The sequence below is a fragment of the Trachemys scripta genome, chromosome 13 (assembly GCF_013100865.1).
Source record: "Trachemys scripta elegans isolate TJP31775 chromosome 13, CAS_Tse_1.0, whole genome shotgun sequence".
NCBI classification, from domain to species: Eukaryota; Metazoa; Chordata; order Testudines; family Emydidae; genus Trachemys; species Trachemys scripta.
In genome coordinates this window covers 28,091,339-28,111,791 of record NC_048310.1, presented here as the reverse complement: position 1 = coordinate 28,111,791, position 20,453 = coordinate 28,091,339, and the positions used below count along the sequence as shown (strand labels likewise).

Below are 20,453 nucleotides of genomic sequence, written 5' to 3'. Positions count from 1 at the left end.
GCTTCAGACTCTACACTCACTAGCAACTATGGGTTCAGGGGAAAACGTTAGATCATCCAGAGCTACAGATAGAGGTGGTGTAAGCAGAATGTAAATAACACTTGCCCTAAAATGTCTCATCCCTGATTGCAAAACTTCATGACAGCTGGTATGACATCAACATTTCATTAAAAGGAAGAATAAAACGTCAGCAGAAGCTGGCTGTAAACAAAATGTAGCTGCTTTGTTTTATGTTATAAGGCATTTTTTCTAAGACTGTGTCTACTCTTCAAGCTAGGGACGTGATTTCCCCTGCTCCTACACACATGATAGCTCTTGTTGAGATAGCGCAAGTATAAATAATAGTACGCTGCGTTAGCACTGATAGCGGCCATGGAAATACGGATGAGCTGGTTTCAGGCGAGTCCATACTCGGCATGGTTCAGCCTTGCCTCCATGGCCACTACCAGTGGATGCACTGCTATTTATACTTGAGCTATCTTGATGAGAGCTATGTAAGTATGTGTGAGGAGCAGAGGAATCGCACCCCTAGCTGGCTGTGTAGACCTAGCTCAATGCAGGCAAAACCTTACAAGGAAATATGAAAGTGTCACTGGCTTACAGATGCCCAAGATTTGTGAAGGAAAGTTTTTTGGGAATGTTTTGTCTTCCTTTGACTGAAAGGAAGATAGGTTTTGCTTCACCATAATACTGCAGCCCTGGAATTAAGCAAATTCTTTTATAATAGCATTTGTTTTAAAACCAAAACAAACAGGAATTTGGAAAGTCCATTAAGAACTTTAGAGTACCAGTATGTAAAACTTAAACTTTTTAATTGTAGCTATGCAAAAGCTCTTTTGATCGAACATACCTAATCTCATATTTCTTGTCTCTCTTAGCATAAATCCTTATAGACCATACCAGAAAAGTCCTTATTCTCCCCAAGATGGTTATTCAAAGGACTTTGAAGATCTGAATAGGTAAGACACACTTTTCGATAGGATAACTATGTAAATGATTTAAAGGCGTTATGAACAATCCATTTGTCTGTAGGAAAATACTTCTGTCTATAAACAAGCTCACTTTTGTAATGACTATGTTTTGTCACTGATATTTACATGACAAGAATTTGTATATCTGTTAAAACTTCCTAAATAGTTGAGTGTTGTGGTTTTTTTTGTTTTTTTAAACACCTAGTTTGTTCATGGTATCTAATGTATAGCACCTGGGCACCCTACAGTTGTTTTAAAATAGTTAAAATAAGACTATTTCTATATGATGGTCAGACCCCAGTAGTAAAACTTACCAAGGTTGCACCCTGAAAACACCAAACTTTGCATCTTCAGAGGGGTGAATTTTGGAGGAGAGAGCTGTCTGTTGAAGATGCCCTGCCACTGATCTTAGAGTTCAGTCTCTGGAGCAGAGAGCAGAAATGCCTCCACCAGTCTTGACTGAACTATAGCAATTGGTTCCAAGAACTTTCAGGGCTTTATAGATCATTGTACAAGGACCTTTTTAAATGTACTTTAGTTTTAGTGAAGCTACTTGGGCAGTCAAATGCTTTTTAATGGAAAATTAGCTTAGTCTTTAAGTATGGAAAGACTAACACTTCTCACCTTGCCATGGCTTAAAGTCATCTATTCTGAAATTCAATATTGATAACTTTTACATTACTACTGTTTAAAACTTTTATCTTCCTAGTTTTGTGAGGATATCTGTATGAATTGGCCTGCTATAATGTTTTAAATATATTTTTTCCCCAAAATATTATTTCCTCCTTAGTTTTGAAGAACTGTTTGGACAACAGTATGACTATTCAACAGGAAATGAAGATTACTATGAGAGATATCAGTATTCCCCAAAAGGTAAGAATTTATAACTAATTGATATTCCTTTTTGTTAGAATATACCTCCTGCAACCTTTGTGTGGGTCTGCAGGAGAAAGAGGAAACACTCGGTGGTTTGGTCACAGAGTGCCTGGCCTTTAAGGGAACTTGGGGCCCAACCTCACGTTTGACTGATCAGCTAGGGATCAGGTTATTGTAAAAGCCAGCAGGTGACTTGATAGCAGGCCCGGAGCAGGGAGGCTCTGGTAAGAAATTCCTGGCTCATGTGGGAGATCTACAGGAAGCAAGTTGGTGCCTTTGGCAGGCCCTGGAGCTGGATGACTCTGGCAAATAAATGGCTGGGAAAAAATTAATCATGTGGGGAATCAGTAGGCCTCTTCAAAAGACCTTGCACTGAGAGGAAGAGACATTTGAAGTATTGTTAGTTTATGTGGGAAAAATAAAGCTGAAGCCTGAGAAAAGGGCCCAAATCACACTCTAGTTATGGTGTCAATCTTCCCTGGCTGGGGAGACCGGCCAACAGTCTACAGGCTTCTTTAAGGGTCTCCCACGCCCTGTGGGAACTCAGCTTCCTCTTGAGTTTGGAAGGGATGATTGGGTTTATCCTGGACGATTGTCTGGTTTGAACAGCATATTAGAAGCCCAGGGACTCCTATGCATCCAAGCCCTTTCCCCCTGGCTGGGACATCATTACACACTCAAAGCAATAGCTTAGATGCTGGCAGGGAAGTAGTCCAGCAGAATGGGAGCATGGGGTGTCTCCTGGTGTGAGGGAGTCCCGAGATACATCAAGTTGACGGCGGTGGTCCCAGCAGGTCCCAGTCTGCATGAGACCCCAGGGATACCCGGAAGACAAGAGACAGCAGTGGCAGCCCAGCAGCCAGGTTCTTCCAGGCGACAGGATCCGGAGCATGAATCCTCAGCAGTGGAAGTTGGCCCAACCGCCCCTTGCTCACGAGAGAAGTGGAGAACAGCAAGGGCTGCAAGTGTGGTCCCCCCGGCAGGGGTATCTCCTTTGCCGGTAGTGGGTGAGTTTGGGCTCTGGGGAGTGCAGAGGGCATGTACTTTGGAAGATGCACCCAGACAGGTGGGGGGCGGAACAGGACGCTACGGTGTGGAGGGCCATGCCCCTTCCCCCATGGACAGAATCAGAGAACTAGACAGGCAGCAGATTTTTCCACAGGGACAATGGAGGGAGCCTCTGAGCTGGAGGATACCCCTGGAGCTCCTCTTGGGGAGACTGGGTGGGTTTCCACAGAGGGTTCCATCCCTTTTGCCCTGGGTTCCCCAGGCAGTCTGGGGTACAGGCCGCAGGTGGAATTACTCTTCCAGCCAGGTGGCCAGATTAAATACCGTTGTGGATTCTCTGGTCCTCAAATTACAGAAGTTTGTTCTTATCCCCTAACTTCTGTTGGGGAATCTAGCGTGGGAACCACTGCATGCCCAACATGGACTCCAGTTTGGGGTAATGGCAGCAGCCAAATCGATTCTGGTCTGTAAGAGCTACCAATCAAGGAGGGGTAGGAATGCAGGTGCTGAATCTCACTTAAGCTTGCAATGTAGGGATAGGGGCCAAGGCCATAGAGATGGGTACATCACAGGGTGGTGTGGAGCAGGTGATGTGGTGGATTCCCTGCAGCTGTCAGCTTTTTGTCTTCCAGGTGAAAATAAGACAGGCTTGTACAGGAATGCCATCTCCAGTTGGGGATGCACCTTCTTAAAGCCACTTAAAAAACCCCACAGAAATATTCTCATTGTACAGGGAAGCAATGATGGAAGGTAGAGTGCAGAGGAATAAGAGGGACACTGAGAATGTGAGATATCAAAGGGTGGCTTGAACCTGGGAAAACTGACAACCTACCTTTTTGATATATGCTGGGGTGATGTCTGGCAAATATCTAGAGAGGCTCAGCCTTGTACAAATATATGTACATATTCTATTGGGCCTGTAATACATTTGGGGGCATAGCATGGGCCCATTAGGACGAGGAATTTAAGTTACAGGCTGCATGCTACATGTCCACAAATGAGGCGTGACAGGGCTGATAATGGCCTCTGGTTAGAGCAGATGATCCTGACTTGGTCAGTGCCATTCATACATACCAACAGCAGTTTATTGTTTCCACAGCAGGCTAACCAGAGATCTGATTCTTGCAGTAAAGTATGCTGGGACTTCAGTGAAGGTGGATGTTTTTGGAACTTCTGCAGATAAAAAATCACATGCGAGAAGTGTTTCGGTGTTCACCGGGCACTCATTTGCCACAGCATTTGTGGAAATTTCCAGACCAGTAGAAGGAGGGATCAGTCAGATGCTCCCTCTATCCCCACACACAGGACCAAGTAGCAGGAATGGAGGAAGGAGCTTTATCTCCAGCTCAAGGTGCTTTGGGTGTTTCCCTGGGATTACCCTAACAAGATAGATGGGGCATATTTTTGGGCGGAGTTTATAGTAGGATTTGGGATACCATATGAAGGAGTTGGAATTCACACATCTCAAAATTTGACATCTATAAAGGGTTTGAGAGACCTAATAAGGGGCAAGATTTAACAAACTGTTTTTAAGTGAATTACAGGGCTATTAATGCACTTACCTATGACTGACCTGCAAGTTTCTCCTTTGGGTTTGGTCCCCAAAAAGGCACCAAGGAGTATTGGAAGCTCCATGTATGATGCAATAGACCGGGAATTATGTTCAGTATGTTACTCTTCTTTTGGTGCCATTGTGAACATGGTGAGGATTTGCAGCCCCAGGGCAATTTTAGTGAAATGTAACATTAGGTTGGCTTTTTGACTGCTACCAGTACACCCCCTCAGATTTCAGACCTCTAGGGTTTTATTTGGTAGGTCGGCTTTTATTTTGGCAAGACCATAGCAATGGGATGCTCAATATCGGGCTCAGCCCAAAGCTGGAGGTCAGAGGTATGGGAATTGGGTTTACAGCAAATAGCAAACTACCTGGATGCCTTCTTGTTTATGGCCAGGGCAGATTCTAAAGTGTGCCAGTTTGTTGATCTCCTGTTAGCCAGTGCCTGTGATTACTGCTATCAGAAGAAAAAGGGGATCAAGTTAGATATAGAGACTGGCATCCCTAGACTTTCTGTGCATAAACTTGCAGAATTATTGGGATTAAGAAGGACAGAGCAGCCAAGTAGATTATGCTGCATGAACTGCAGGCTGTTGCTTGCCTTCTTAGTTTTGCATAGATTCATAGATTCTAGGACTGGAAGGGACCTCGAGAGGTCATCGAGTCCAGTCCCCTGCCCGCCTGGCAGGACCAAATACTGTCTAGACCATCCCTGATAGACATTTATCATACCTACTCTTAAATATCTCCAGAGATGGAGGTTGTGGAATCTCCCTAGGCAATTTATTCCAGTGTTTAACCACCCTGACAGTTAGGAACTTTTTCCTAATGTCCAACCTAGACCTCCCTTGCTGCAGTTTAAGCCCATTGTTTCTTGTTCTATCCTTAGAGGTTAAGTTTTCTATCTCCTCCTTATGACACCCTTTTAGATACCTGAAAACTGCTATCATGTCCCCTCTCAGTCTTCTCTTTTCCAAACTACACAAACCCAATTCTTTCAGCCTTCCTTCATAGGTCATGTTTTCAAGACCTTTAATCATTCTTGTTGCTCTTCTCTGGACCCTCTCCAATTTCTCCACATCTTTCTTGAAATGCGATGCCCAGAACTGGACACAATACTCCCACATGCAGACTGGTAGTTCCTGGATTGGCATTTTGTGCCCTGCCATCAGCTGCTATGTCAGGGATAGCTAGGCTCAGCCATTTTAAAAGTATGAGTAAAGAAATGAATATGAATTTATGGGCATGGAAACAGCTCAGTTCCTAAATCACTTTAATGGAGTTACCTTTTGGAGAGAGGAGTGTCTCCTGCTAGATGCCTAGTTTGGGCAGAGACAGACCTGAAAGTTCACTCATGCATTGGGGACACCAGGTTTGGGGCCTTTATCAGGGTGGGTAGTGTCTTGGAGATGCCTAGTGATCATATACTCTGGGAGATAGTATACTGGGTTTCCCCCCCCCATTTTAGTTGCAGTGATGATCTGGGGGAGAGGAGCTCACAAACAAGTGAAATTCTATAGCGACAACATGGCATTGGTACACCCACTCCCCCAGGTCACTCAGAGTTACAAGGTTGGTGAGCGCACTTGTCCTGCAGCGCTTAACTTGTAAAATCTATTTTACTGCTAACATGTGCCTGGGATTAATAATGGCATAGCCCATGCTGTCTTGATTGCAGGTGGATGGATTTCGAGATTTGGCACCAGGACCTGACAAGGAGCCTGAGCAGATGTCGCTGGCCTTTTGGAACCTTGGCTCGTGACTGTGCTTGGATTAATGCAGAGATCAGCAGCCCCATGAACGTTTAGGGTTTTAGAGAATTGACTCAGTTTTGGGGTAGGCTTACCTGAGATTTGGCCAGTTCCTGAAGCGTGTGGTGTCTGATACACCATGGGCTGGCATCAATGACTGTCTCAGTTGTTTATCAGCATCACCTTTTCTAGCAGGATGTTGGGTATTCTGGTCTTTGTGGCAGGTTTTTAGTTAGGAGGCTGTTAGATGGGTGGTCTCGCCCCACAGGCCTTACAGAAGATCCCTGATGAGCCATCATTATTCAGATTCTTTGGGATCACAGGTATGTTAATAGAGCCAGTATGCAGATTTTTTGTGAGTGTTTAGTCAATGAGCGCGTGCCTATATCAGCAAGGGGGTATTTCAAGTAGAACTTCGGAATTTAGGGACTTATATTGGGGGAGCGACCAGTCATTTTGACTCTGATAATGTCAATGGATTAGGGAGGGGAAGGGGAGTCTATAGTATTGCAAGAGTTTGGGAAGGCAGGGACTTGACCAGTCAGAGCTTTAAGGACTTACATATTGCTGAGGCTGGCTAATGGTGGGCCACTCTTTCTTCCTGTTGACAGGAGTTTCTCAAGAAAATTCCAGTTTGTGGCAGCCTTATAAAAGGGGCTTACATGATCAGGTTCCCTGCTGGTGAATCTGGGTACCATTCTTTCAGGATCAGGGCAGCAACTTCCTCAGTGCAACCGGCAATAGGGGCTTGAGGGATATAATTGGTTGATGGCATCCAAATGCATACTTGGTGCATATGAGGCCTCCAGTTGAGAATTAGAGACCAGTGGTGTGAATGTGCTATGTTTTGCTGCATACCTGGTTTTCTGGATCAAGGGAGCAGGTGACGAGATAATGATTAGATCTGTGGGCACAGTATTGTTCATGGGGCCCAGAAGTAGGCAGACAGTTGCCCAGAAGGTTCACAATATTAGGCCTTGGTGAGGAGATGATTGCATAGAAGGAGGAGCATGCTCTGGGATTAGCTGATATCCGCTTACATTCTTTGGTAGCCATCTGAAACGATTATTGTGCACCAAGGTGAAAACAATTTGGGATCTTGTAAGGGGGTTGACTTAACAACTAGGGCAAAGAGACAGGGCAGAATAGGACCTTTTCCTATGGATATCTGTAATCTGGTTTGAAATCTTGCAGCAGAGATTATGGTAGAGAGCCACCAGGCCTCAACATGTTCATGAGGCCAGAAAATGTGTAAATCAGAAAGTGATTACGTTTGTAAAAATCTATTGTGTTGCCTCGGCTATTCAGGGAAGACTCTGACAGGGACTTAGTATATTTTTGGCCAATGTTAGAGAAGGAGTTGGTAACATATGGGAACCTGGTTAGGGATGCGGGGAGGTAGCCAAGCTAATTGCTGCCACCTCCTGATGGCATGTTTCCAGTGCAAGTACTTTTTAAATAGAGGACTGGTTCCTTGATCAACCAGAGTTGGAAGTGGATTTAGGGGAAGGCATATTCTAAAGATGATGGGGGAACAGGGTTGGGCCTCCGAATGTCTCATACAATGAGGAATCAACCCTCCCCCCCCAGCATTTTAGACCTAATATGAGGGGTGGGCAGTGGGCTAACAATGGGCTGGGCTCAGGTTTGGAGTGGGGGTCTGAAGACAGTCTTCCACCAGGTAGAACAGATCTAGGGAGGAAGGGTGACATGCATAGGATTAGTTATTACTGGATAATTTCCAGATGAGTTAATAAAATTGCTGCCTAGTTAAATCACATTCCTTGTGTCATGTCTGTCTTGCTATGTGTCCAAGACAAATACATTTTTACTAGTTTCACAGTTCACTTTTTAGTGGACTTCTCTGTTTCCACAATACTTAACTGAGTGGGAAAGACACCTGAAGCTCCGATGCTGGTTTCCAGTCACTGTTACCTTTTAATCAATTTGTTCTTTGATTTTAGATGATGACTATACCAGGGATGATCGTAGGGAGAAGCTATACCTACAGTTTTACCAGCAGATACAGAAAGAGTATGATAAAGAAAGACCTTCTGACTGTATCATTGTGGCCATCAGCAAAGAACAAACGTAGGTTTCTAATTTAAAAATGAGGTGTTTAAGGTTTCCAGTTAAGACGTTCACTTAATGATACTGTTCTCTCAGAGCTGAGGATGTAGGTAATATTTGAGTGTTAAGCCTACTTTTTCCTCTCTGAAGTTCCTTAACATAATTCTATTTAGTCTTTTCTAAAGTATTTTAAATTGTTATGCATCTCCTAGGCCACTGAGCATATTAAATGTGCATGGGAGCACACGGAGGAACTTTTAAAAAGTTACTTCTAAAGCAAATTAACTCTGACTCAACTCTTAATTATTTGTGTACATTTTAGCATTTAATAGGAGAATCTTCTTAGAAACCATGAAATCTAATCAATATAAAATAATGTTAAAAGTAGATTCAGATCCTATAGCTGTCCTTGAGTCACCTTGACAATTTTTAATATTTTACATATTTTCCTAGTTTAAAGAAGTTTTTCTCTGCAGCTGCCAAATAAAAGATCCACATAAACAAAAGGGAAACTGGCTCTATACTAGCCACTATCAAATGTGCAAACACAAATAGGTTTTATTCTCTAATCTTTTAGTCATGTTAAATGGTGCTTACAGCAAAAGAAATTTAAAAGAAAAAAATCTGAAAGTTTTAAGTGCAACATCCCTTTAAACTGCAAGCAAACTCTCTAGTTTTTTTTCCTCTTAGGTAACTTGGTTTTCTTTCAGATTAATCCTTATGAGTAATGAAGTCGTCATAGCAAGACCTTACATTTTCTGTTTAAAGCATTTAGTGTCATTTTTTAACAAATACAAAGTAAAGGCTTGAAACATCATGAAATTACTTATATGGCAAAACAAGAGAGTTAAATGAGGCAGAGTGCAAAGAACTTTCTTCTTGGTTATCCTAGAACTATTAACTTTCATATCATAATTGTCCATCTCCTGGAGATGACCAGGATCAACTTCAATATGGAGGTCTTGACAATCCATTGATAACATTCGTCATAGGATTTATTTGAGGACCAGGAGGATTGGTGCAAGAAAGCTTAACTTTAACATCCAATGTTTAGTTAATGTTCAGTATCACCACTTAAATTGTATTTATTTATTTCTTGCCTCCTCCTACATTTCCATAACAAAATGAATGTGTTATAGTTAGTGTCCAATACAAAATTAATTACCAATATGCTATTTTTAAATGGGTAACTACATGGAAACTTGTAGATAATAAACCATACTTTTTAGAATCTTGAACAACTTCTAGTAAGGGAATCAACAACTCGTCAGTCTAAAGCAGTGCTGATATTGCTGCTCTCCTTCGAGTGTTGGATCCTGGTGCTGTAAATATGATACCTGAGAATCCCCTTTCTTTCCTCCCTCCCTCTGACATATTAGTCATTTGATATTCAGATGTTACTTGGATTACACTAGAGATTTTGCTCATCTCTTAATTCGTGGCACCGTCTGAAAGATGTTATGGTGGGTGATCACTTCAAATGCAGTTGGCAAATCCTCTGTCAGTACCCAGCATAGCACGATGTCAGGGGTCAGGGCTCTGTGAAATGTCTCTTCTGTATTCAGTAGTAGAGAGACCTGCAATCATGGTGAAAACACTGCCATTACTATAGCTTTGTCTGAAGGAACAACTTAGACTGGCTGGTTGAGTCACCTGAAGTGCAGTGATCATACTCAGTTCTCTAAGCAGTTTGTAAAAATAGACTTCTAAAGTTGATACAGTTAGAAATAATTGTGTGTAAAATTGATATCTCGATCTCCATTTTCCTTCACTGGCTTTCACATCAAATATACTTAATTTACATGTTAAAGCAGAATCTTCCTAACTGCCAAAACAGTAAGTACCATGTGGTACACAAAGTTATCTGCATTTCTGTCTTGTGAATATAATAATATAGTTATTGGCTCTTAGCTAACAGTTCTGATGAGGAAGCTGAAATGACCAGGGCTTGCTTTTCCCTATCTATGTTGCTTCCCTAGTGTTGACACTAATAAACTTTCAATTGTAAAATAAGCAGCTAAGATCAGAAGTTACATAGGGAGCAGTGTACATATAGTATGATGTGTGCTATACATTTGCTGAGCATAAATACCCTTTAAACCTAATTCTCAATGCCCTTTCTTTATCTTCACACATTTATTTTTAAAAAGCCAACTAGTTAATGTAACTAAAAGGCTTACACTAAAGCCAGTCATAACAGTTTATACTATTGTGGCAAGAGAAAAGAAGTCAAGTTTTAATTGAATACATTTAATTGACTATATCAGTGATGATATATAGATGATGAATTAGAATAAATAAAATGCTAAATATAAATAGTTTCAATCATTAATGTATTAATATATATACATACTTTCCAAAAATAGCACTTAATACATGACCCACAGGGATCCTCAATTAAAAATTCCCATATATGGAGGGATCAGATTTCCAAATAGTTGAACCTTAAGACAAATATTTTCTAAAATAGCTGGTACAGTATGTTTTCTTTTCTTTTCTTTTTTTTTTAAATCTCCATTCTGTCATCTAAAAGAGCTTGTCTGATTTAAGGAACATGCCATTTGTGGAAAGAAAATTGTTTCTTACACTTCACATAACTAGAATTGTTACCTTTAACTTAGAGCATACAAAACATGAACTGCAGCATGGCAACAACTAACAGTGACACGACTTTTATTTGTAAAATAACCAGCCTCTTTTTTTTCTTTAAGGGAATATGCAACAGTCATAGGCCATCGGTTGCAGGATCATGGCCTTGTGGTGGAAATGATATACCTTACATCTGAGTTGGGTCTCACACGCGCCCTCCAAGAAGTTAAAAATGATGGTTCCCCATTTTGTATTCTTGTTGAACAGTCAAATGTAGCACTTTCCTCTTGCACCGTAATCATGCTTCATGAGTCTATCAAAAGTAAGTTTAGCTTCATGTAGAAATGTCACTTAAAATAGTCCCCATTCAAAACTGCAATTTAATTTTCTTTGAACATGTTAAAATATTAAATACTGACACATTACACCTCTTGGTAACAAAGCCTGACCTAGTTAAGATGTGACAGTTTGTAAATACTTCATTGAATTAATTTCCAATAATTCACAAAACACAAATCCATCTGCCCTGAATTTCTTTTTCCTAAATGGCATGAAATAGACAACAAAAGCTGTCAAACATAGTAGGGCATTATATATAAATAACATGATTACAGTTCACATTCTTATCTTACTGCTACATAGATGGATCAAATTAAAATCCATCTATTTTAAGTCTTCAGTTTTCTAAAACTTTAACTTCAGATTTCACATCTTTCCCCTTAACAAGAACACAGCTGTTCTAGTCATTATTAAAAAGGCACTTTTTTTTTAGATGAAAAATACCTAACTGTCCTGTTCCCCCATTCAGGTAAAATATGTTCTGAATTTAAGAAAAAAGTCTATGCTAATACTACTTTTCCTCTTATTTCAATCAGATGTGTGCACCACTGTTCAAGTGTGAAACCAGGAATCTTTTTAGCCCAAGCTTAAATTAAGATGACAAGTGACCTGTATCTTTTAATTGGGAAAACTTTTTAAATGTAACTTGTAGTTAAGTAACATTGCACATAGCTGTGCTGAATCAAACTAACTTTTGTAATTACAGGGTAACCATGTTAATACTGAAACAGAAACCTTTTAAATTTCATTCAGTTGAATTACACACAGACTTAACAGCTCTGTTTTTTGTCTTTTTGTAAATGTGTCAAGTAGATGGGAACACAAGACTGATAAAGCAAGCTATCTCTCTTCTCTGTAGTACACCGTAATATGCCCATGGAGGATGCATTGGCTCTGGTAGTTAAAGCATTTGGGAAAATTTTTGCTGAGCGTGAGCAGCAGGAGCGTGCCGAAATTTCACACAAAGCAGCTGATCTGGCGGATGACTACCTAGAACGGGAGCTCTATGGGAGTTACAGTGTGCCTCTAGGCGTTAGACATCTCCTCTTTCTGTTAAGTGAGGGAAAATATTTATATCGTGAGGAGTTGAACTCAATAAGTGACTACCTGAAGACCAGGAAAGATGAGCTTGAAGGTATTCATGCTTTTTTCCCCAAAATACAACTTTAAACATTTTTTTAAATCAACCTGTGTTACAAAACCAGCTGTCAGGTACATTACACATAAATAATCTACAAATATAAATGATAAAGGTGAAAAAGGTCAAAAGTCCACCTGTAAATGTCAATGCATATTAAAGCACCTGTATATCTATCCTAAAATCAGATACATATTCCCTATAGAAATGGTCACACATCAAACACTTCATCTTTATATCCAAGCCACCCAAGGGGCAATCACTTTCCCATAAGATTCACTGTTACAAGTAAATTTTTGTAGCTCTTCTGTTAAGACACACATTTAAGTTTTGATAATACCATACACATGTAAAAGCATTCTAAATTAAAGTCACTTAGAAGGAACCATTATGCAGAATTTCACATCTGGTTTAATAAAAGCCATTAATTCAACCATTATATATATTTTGCAGAGTATTCAAAAGAAATTCAGCAGAACAACTTTAACAGATAAAACAAACCAAGAAGCTTGCATAAGTTGCAGAAAACGTGTATTTTGGAAAGATATTCTGGTGTTCTCTTGATCCCTAGGACTTGCAGCCCTATAGAAACTTCTTGAACCTCTAGGTTAAGGGGTTAATAATTAGAAATAATCTTATCATTATAGGTCACGCCGTCTTTGTAATGATGTACTCTTAAGAGTTAGTTACTTTGCTGTTTGTTTGTTGTTCTCTTAAACTAGCCCTTGTTGAACAAACTGATCCTTCAACTGAAGTTGAAGACACATTGTATCAAGCAAACGTGATGCCAAGTACAAGCACTGCCACCCATACCTTAAGTAAACCTCCACCCCTTCTGCCGACACCCAACAGGAATGTTCTTTTAGGCCAGTCGCCCCTTCCTCCAGCTAAACCTGCATTGTTGGGTGATAGGCCATCAGGCGCTCTTCTTCCAACACCAGGTTAGTAACAATTTAACTTCCTCCTATGTCAAATTTTATATTTAAAACTATTTTACTACCTTGATTTTTTTTCATGATTGATTCGATCATTCTCCGCAATAGATTTGCTCACAAAAATGTAATAGAAATATTATAATCAGCGTTACGGGAAGAATAGTAAAGTGAGGGGATGTGGAACCCAAAAATATTGGAGTCGTTTGCAAATATTTAGAGTGGTGATTCAATAATAGCATAGCCAATTAGTTTATTTTATCATTCATGTATCATTGTGTTTTGTTTTTATGGTCAACTCAGATGCTATTTCATATATAATCAATGTATGCTAAATAGATTTAAATTGTAGGATTATAGAAGTGTAAGACTGACAAGTATTTAGGAGTGATGAGTATGCATTGGGTATATAAGTAAAGCATGGCTGGAATGAAAGACCTACGGACTGAGGACTGTAAGATTTTAGCTGCACCATATTAGGCCATAGGCTTAAGAATGCTTGATGTGAGTTGTTGACCTAGGAATAACCCTATGCCAGTAAGGTCACAAGATTACTGCAAAAGATGTGCCACTAGGTGATGTTACAGAAAACTGGAATAGACAGCAATGTATTGTCCAAGACCATGAGACAGCTGATTGTAACATCATGGAATGTCATGTCATGACCACAGGTTACATGTTGTGTGTAGATGCTAATGAAAATAAAATGAACTAAGAAATAATCTATGAAAAATGAGGCACCCCAGTATTCATGGGGTGTGGAAGTACAGATAAGGGAAAAGAGGGTTGAAACGCTCATGCATATGCATAGGGTGTTAGGTGTGGTCAGAACAACAATATAAAAGATGTTTCCTGGTTGGGTAAAAGTGGAAAGATCCAGCAGGAACCATCCTCTGTCGATGATCATCTGTTGAGTTGTCCATTGGACCCTAGAATATCTGAGGATGTGAATATGACTACAATCTTAGTCATTGCATGGGTTTTGTAGGATTTATATATGCATGGGTAATTATAGCTTCACTTATTGGTTTAATAAAACTTGTACAAAGTTTTATCTGTACTACTTGTGATTGTGTCACTATCCGTGGTCATCTTGTGTTCCTGAAGTCTCCAAATTTGAGAAAAGCACTAGAGGTGATTTTCACTTTGAGCTTGAAACTGTAGCACCAGGAGCTGAACCCATGGGAGTTTATATTGAATTTAGTAATTTTGTATTAAATAAAAAAAGCCTACAATAGTTTAAAAAAAAAAAAAAAAAGTTGGATGATTTTACCCATACTACCATAGCAGACTTTCCAGGACAGGGGGGTAGAGAAGAACAACTATTCTGTTCCTATCTAAAAATGAATATCCTGTAATATTTTGAAAGTATAGGGACTTTTTTTTCCAGTTGCCAAAGTTAAGCTCTAGTAAAAGAATTATTTGAAGTTACGAAAGCTTATAGAAAACCAAAGGGGAGTCTGGGACGTTGAGAGCAGTTCAGGTTTTAAACATGAATTCTCCTAGATGCTTAAGACTCTTGTGTAGTACTAAGCCTATGCTGAGTTAATTAAAATTAAATGCTTATTGCTTTTATGATTGAAATTGGGATGCATATTAACAATTATTGGGAAATCAGCATAACTTAATGATAAGAATATAAGACATACACAATTTTGTGTGTACATGATCTGAGTCTTCAGCCTCAGGGCTAATACTAGGCACAAATTTGCATCACAACTGGTGTCCTGCTGCGCTGTCTTAAATTAAGCGTTATTGGGTCTGCTTAGGGTCTTTTGTCAAATATATTTAACATGAATTGTAACATAGTAATTTAGTCCTGTTTTACTTGCTGGTCTTTATCAATCTTCCTTTACTAACGAGGTCACTTTATTAATTTAATTTGTGTCAGTCTATCTTGTAGTGTAAACATGTTTACAGGTCACCACTAATGCAGTGGAAAACTGTACTTTGTGGTAGAGATGTAAAACTTTCCAATATGCATGCCTGCATGTAGGTGTAGTGTTAAATAACTTGGAAGGATTTTACTTGTACTTCTGTAGTGTTAGATCTTTTATAAGGCAATGCTCTTACTGGCATCGGTTGAAGACTTAGCAAAATCTGAATGATGCTAGTAGAGTTGCTAGTGTCTGCAACTTTATTTTTTATAGAAACTTCAGATAGTGGTGCAGCATTTACAAGTTGAATGTTTCCAGATATTGTTATAATTAAAATCCATGTTTGTTTAAATATTAATGTGAGAATCCTGCTCAAACAAATTCAATGTTCTTTTTATTACAAATAAAATAAAAAATCACCCTAATTTCCAAACAGGGATGTCTGGTGCAAAGGGTAAACCTCCACCTCTTCTCGCAGCACCTGCTAAAAGACCTGGTCTTCTAGGATATTCACCCCATCAGCCTGCAAAACGACCACTACTTGGAGAGAAACCTGGACTTTTGCCAACACCAGGTGAGGATGGGAAAGCTTTGTAGGTTCTTAGAATCTGTAATATTTTGAGACCAGCTACTTAGCTGTCTTTCTGAATATCAATTTAATATTATTTACTGTAGTAGATGCAACTCTTGTAGCTAAAAACTTTCTGATGCTAGCCAGCCAGATTTCTCTCCTAACTAAAAAGTTTTGAAATTTCCAATGGAAAAAAATGCAATAATCTTCCTTAAAAAAGACACATCTGCTAACGAGGGATATGTTTGCTTTATGTATAATAATTGCAATTAGTGTGAAAGCAACATAGAAAACCCTTGTACTAATTACACTGATTCTATCTCCAAGGAACCAAGATGTATTAATACAAAAAGGTTTCTATTTGTTTATGTACTATACTCTATGCAAAATGCTAAGTGGAGCACAGGATCAGGTCCAAGGGTGAATACAGCTAACCGCTTGTTAATAGTGACCATAACATAAAAAATGTTAACATCTGAGGGATTGTAGTGGGGTGGTTACCCGCTCCAGCCCTGATAGGGTTAAGGCCAGCCCTGGGAGAGGGCTGGGGCTGTAAGGAAAAGCCCAGGCTGCTTAGGAAGGCAGCCTCAGCTGTGGCCACGCCCCAAACAGACTCAGCTGGCCCTATAAAAGACAGGGAAGCCAGTCTCCTCTAGCTGTAGAGGGAGATGGGCCTGGCTGCTGGGGAGCTAGAGAAGGTACCTGGAGTGGAGCAGGGCTGGGGAAAGGCTATGAGAGCTGGGGAGCTCCGGCCTGGAAACCCCCCAGTCTGCGGCCTAGTATAAGGCTAAACAGGTACTGGGGTTGCCGGGGACAGCCCAAGGCTAGGCAGAGGCAGCAGGTCCAAACCCAACCTTGCCTGTGATGAGTGGCTTATACTGCAGTCTGCCCCAGGGAGTGGGGGCTAGTTGGTGACTGGCAGTAGCCTACGACGAGGCGAGGTGGGGATATATGGGGTGGGGGTTCCCCGGGAGTGAGGGGTTACTGTCAGGGGGCAGCACCCCAGATAACAAGGCACCGGAGTCCAGGGAGGGACGCGGGGGCCTAGCGGCAGTGGGACACCAGCCTGCAGAGGGTGCTCCAAAGCTGGAAACGAGCTAATTCCCAAGACACGAGCAGGAGGCACCGCAATGGTGAATCCCACATTGCTACAGGGATGAGTGGGGGAACACTGCAGTAGCCCACCATGGTAGGATTTCATTTCAGAAAGGGGAGCTACACAAAAATGAAGAAGTTAACAGAAATTAAAAGGTACCGTGCCAAAAGTAAAAACTGTGCAAGCTGCATGGAAACTTTTCAAAGCCTGCCTAATAAAGGCTCAATTTAAATGTATATCCCAAATTAAGAAAAATAGCAAGAAAACCAAAAAAATGCCACCGTGGCTAAACAACAAATCAACAAAAGCAGTTAGAGGCAAAAAGGCATCCTTTAAAAAGTGGAAGTTAAATCATACTGAGGAAAATAGAAAGGAGCATAAACTCTGGCAAGTGAAGTGTAAAAAAATATAATTAGAAAGGCCAAAAAAGAATTTGAAGAACAGCTGGCCAAAGACTCAAAAAGTAACAGCTAGTGGGGCCATTGGACAATCAGGATGCTAAAGGAGTACTCAAGGAAGATAAGACCATTGCCGAGAAACTAAATGAATTCTTTGCATCAGTCTTCGTTGCTGAGGATGTGAGGGAGATTCCCACACCTGAGTTATTCTTTTTAAGTAGGAATTGTCCCAGATTAAGGTGTCATCAGAGGAGGTTTTGGAACAAATTGATAAATTACCATCTGATCGTAGTGACTTATTGTTTGTTCATCCAAGAGTTCTGAAAGAACTCGGTAGTTCTGCAATTTCACTTTTAACTATGGTATGTAACCTATCATGTAAATCAGCTTCTGTACTAGATGACTGGAGGATAGCTAATGTGATGCCAATTTTTAAAAAAAGTCTCCATAGGCAATCCTGGCAATTACAGGCCGGTAAGCCTAACTTCAATACTGAGCAAATTGGTTGAAACTATAGTAAAGAACAGAATTATTAGATACATAGATGAACACCATTCGTTGGGCAGAGTTAACATCGTTTTTGTAAAGGGAAATCATGCCTCAGCAATATACTAGAATTCTTTGAGGGGCGTCTACAAGCGTGTGGACAAGGTCCCTCCCAAAGGCTCTTAAACAAAGTAAGTTGTCATGGGATAAGAGGGAAGGTCCTCTCATGGATTCATAACTAGCTAAAAGATAGGAAACAAAGGGTAGGAATAAATGGTCAGCTCTAAGAATGGAGAGAGGTAAATAGCGGTTTCCCTCGGGGTCTGTACTGGGACCAGTATTGTTCAACATATTCATAAATGATCTGGAAAAGGGAGTGAACAGTGAGGTGGCAAAATTTCTAGATGATAGAAAACTACTCAAAATAGTTAAGTCCAAAGCAGACTGCACAGAGTTAAAAAGGGATCTCACAAAACGGAGTGACTGGGCAACAAGATGGTAGATGAAATTCAGTGCTGATCAATGCAAAGTAATCCACATTGGAAAACAATCCTAACTATACATTAGGGCTGTGATTAATTGCAGTTAATTCACATGATTAACTCAAAAAATTAATTGTGATTAAAAAAATTAATTGCGATTAATTGCACTGTTAAATAATAGAATACCAATTGAAATTTATTAAATATTTGTGCATGTTTTTCTACATTTTCAAATACACCTCTACCCCAATATAACGCGACCCGATATAACATGAATTCGGATATAACGTGGTAAAGCAGTGCTCCGTAGGGGGGCTGTGCACTCCGATATAATGCGGTTTCACCTATAACGCAGTAAGATTTTTTTGGCTCCCGAGGACAGCGTTATATTGGGGTAGAGGTATATATTGATTTCTATTACAACACAGAATACAAAGTGTACAGTGCTCACTTTATATTATTGATTACAAATATTTGCACTGTAAAAGTGATAAAAGAAACAGTATTTTTCAATTCACCTCATACAAGTATTGTAGTGCAATCTCTTTATCGTGAAAGTGCAATTTACAAATGTAGAGTTGTTGTTGTTGTTACATAACTGCACTCCAATAACAAAATCATGTAAAACTTTAGAGCCTACAAGTCTACTCAGTCCTACTTCTTGTTCAGCCAATCACTAAGATAAACAAGTTTGGTTACATTTACTGGAGATAATGCTGCCTGCTTCTTATTTACAGTGTCACCTGAAAGTGAGAACAGGCGTTTGCATGGCACTTTTGTAGCCAGTGTTGAGAGGTATTTACGTGCCAGATATAATAAACGTTTGTACGCTCCTTGATGCTTCAGCCACCATTCCAGAGGACATTTAAATAAATGCTACTGTGTTGGGCTGCTGTGGTGTTTTCCCGACTACAGGGATATTAAATTTTTTTATGTTATGGTCACTATTACCAAGTGGTTCAGCTATATTCAACTCTTTTACTAGGTTCTGTGCTCCACTTAGGGCTAAATCAAGAATTGCCTCTTCTCTTGTGGGTTTCAGGACTAGCTGCTTCAAGAAGCAGTCATTTAAGGTGTCAAGAAACTTTCTCTGCATCTCATCCTGAGGTGACATGTACCCAGTCACTACGAGGATAGTTGAAATCTCCCATTATTATTGATTTTTTTATTTTTATAGGCTCTCTAATCTCCCTGAGCATTTCACAGTCACTATCACCATCCTGGTCATATGGTCAGTAGTATATCCCTACTGCTATATTCTTATTATTCAAGCATATGTTGGAGCCTTTTCATTGAGGGGTGGTTTTGTTCCTAGATAGGAACTGCAATAATGAAGTATGGTGGTCAAATGTATTGATCACTGTGGTCATACCTATGGTCAAAAAGTTGGGGGTGCAATCTCTTCTGTGAAAGAAGTAGTCTTTGGCTGCAATTTGGGCTTTCAGTGGCATGGAATCTGAGACGACTCCAGGGCTGTGGACAATTGCTCTTAAATCTGAACACAGTAGCAGGAAAGTTATAGAAGAATCAAGTTCTTTACAGTAGCTGCAGAGATGGGCATTACAGAACTCTCTAAAGTGGAGGTAGCTGTTAACCTTTTGCCAGTGCAAGGGAGTGAGGAGTCCTCAGTGATTGTGGTACCTCTAGCTAGTTATGTGGGAGGGAAGGGGCAGGGCATTTATATGTAAAACAGCTTCACTGTTTATTTATTTTTATCTTTGTCATAGCTGTTCATGTTAAACCTGTGCAACACCAACGGGCAGCTAAACCAAAGCCTTTACTTAACTGAGACGACATCACAGACACCAGGACTAATAATGGAATACGTTAAACCTGATGGTGGCATCCCTCTTCCAAGCCAGCAGAGAGCATGATAAACTTGTATTGCTAGTGTCCGTACACCCAGACAAACTTCAATGTATCTCATTTTCTGTAATACACATTCCGATGGGAACTTTTTAAAATTTCAGGGCGCTCTTCTGTTCAAACAAAATTGGTATTTGTGGAAGGTCAGTGTTGTAGATTCATGGTCTTATAAATTAGGAATTGTTTAAATAGATATGGTCACAAAATAAACTATTTGTTTTACACAACTTATCACTGATTCTTTTGTGGTTAAGTTTTACCTGACTCTTCCATATGATTATTTTAGAAAGATAAGCAGACCCAGTCAGACTTCATTTCAGGGCTTGTGCTGGGCAGGGATGGATAGAATTTCTTTTTCTTTCTTGTTCTTTCTTTCTAAATGTGAAAAGTCTATGGGTTGTTGGGATTTTTTGTTTTTTATATCATTCAAAAGTGTTGCCTCTACTTT

The 20,453-nt window shown here is 40.1% G+C and overlaps 1 protein-coding gene across 5 annotated transcripts in view; it reads left to right on the top strand.

Annotated features, from left to right (window-relative positions):
• The window catches only part of LOC117886535 (nuclear receptor coactivator 5-like), a 31,537-nt gene extending 11,301 nt beyond the window's left edge, over nt 1-20,236 (top strand). For 2 of the 5 annotated variants that reach the window (XM_034788443.1, XM_034788441.1), the window contains 9 exons: nt 879-959; nt 1,762-1,844; nt 2,639-2,854; nt 8,126-8,252; nt 10,943-11,142; nt 12,019-12,294; nt 13,020-13,238; nt 15,543-15,680; nt 19,867-20,236. In XM_034788443.1, the coding sequence (XP_034644334.1) occupies nt 879-959; nt 1,762-1,844; nt 2,639-2,854; nt 8,126-8,252; nt 10,943-11,142; nt 12,019-12,294; nt 13,020-13,238; nt 15,543-15,680; nt 19,867-19,928 (1,402 nt within the window). In that variant the 3' untranslated portion in view covers nt 19,929-20,236. The remainder of the gene's footprint in view (nt 1-878; nt 960-1,761; nt 1,845-2,638; nt 2,855-8,125; nt 8,253-10,942; nt 11,143-12,018; nt 12,295-13,019; nt 13,239-15,542; nt 15,681-19,866) is intronic. The other 3 variants (XM_034788442.1, XM_034788444.1, XM_034788445.1) reach the window with 3 other exon arrangements.
• The last annotated feature ends 217 nt before the right edge of the window (nt 20,237-20,453 follow it).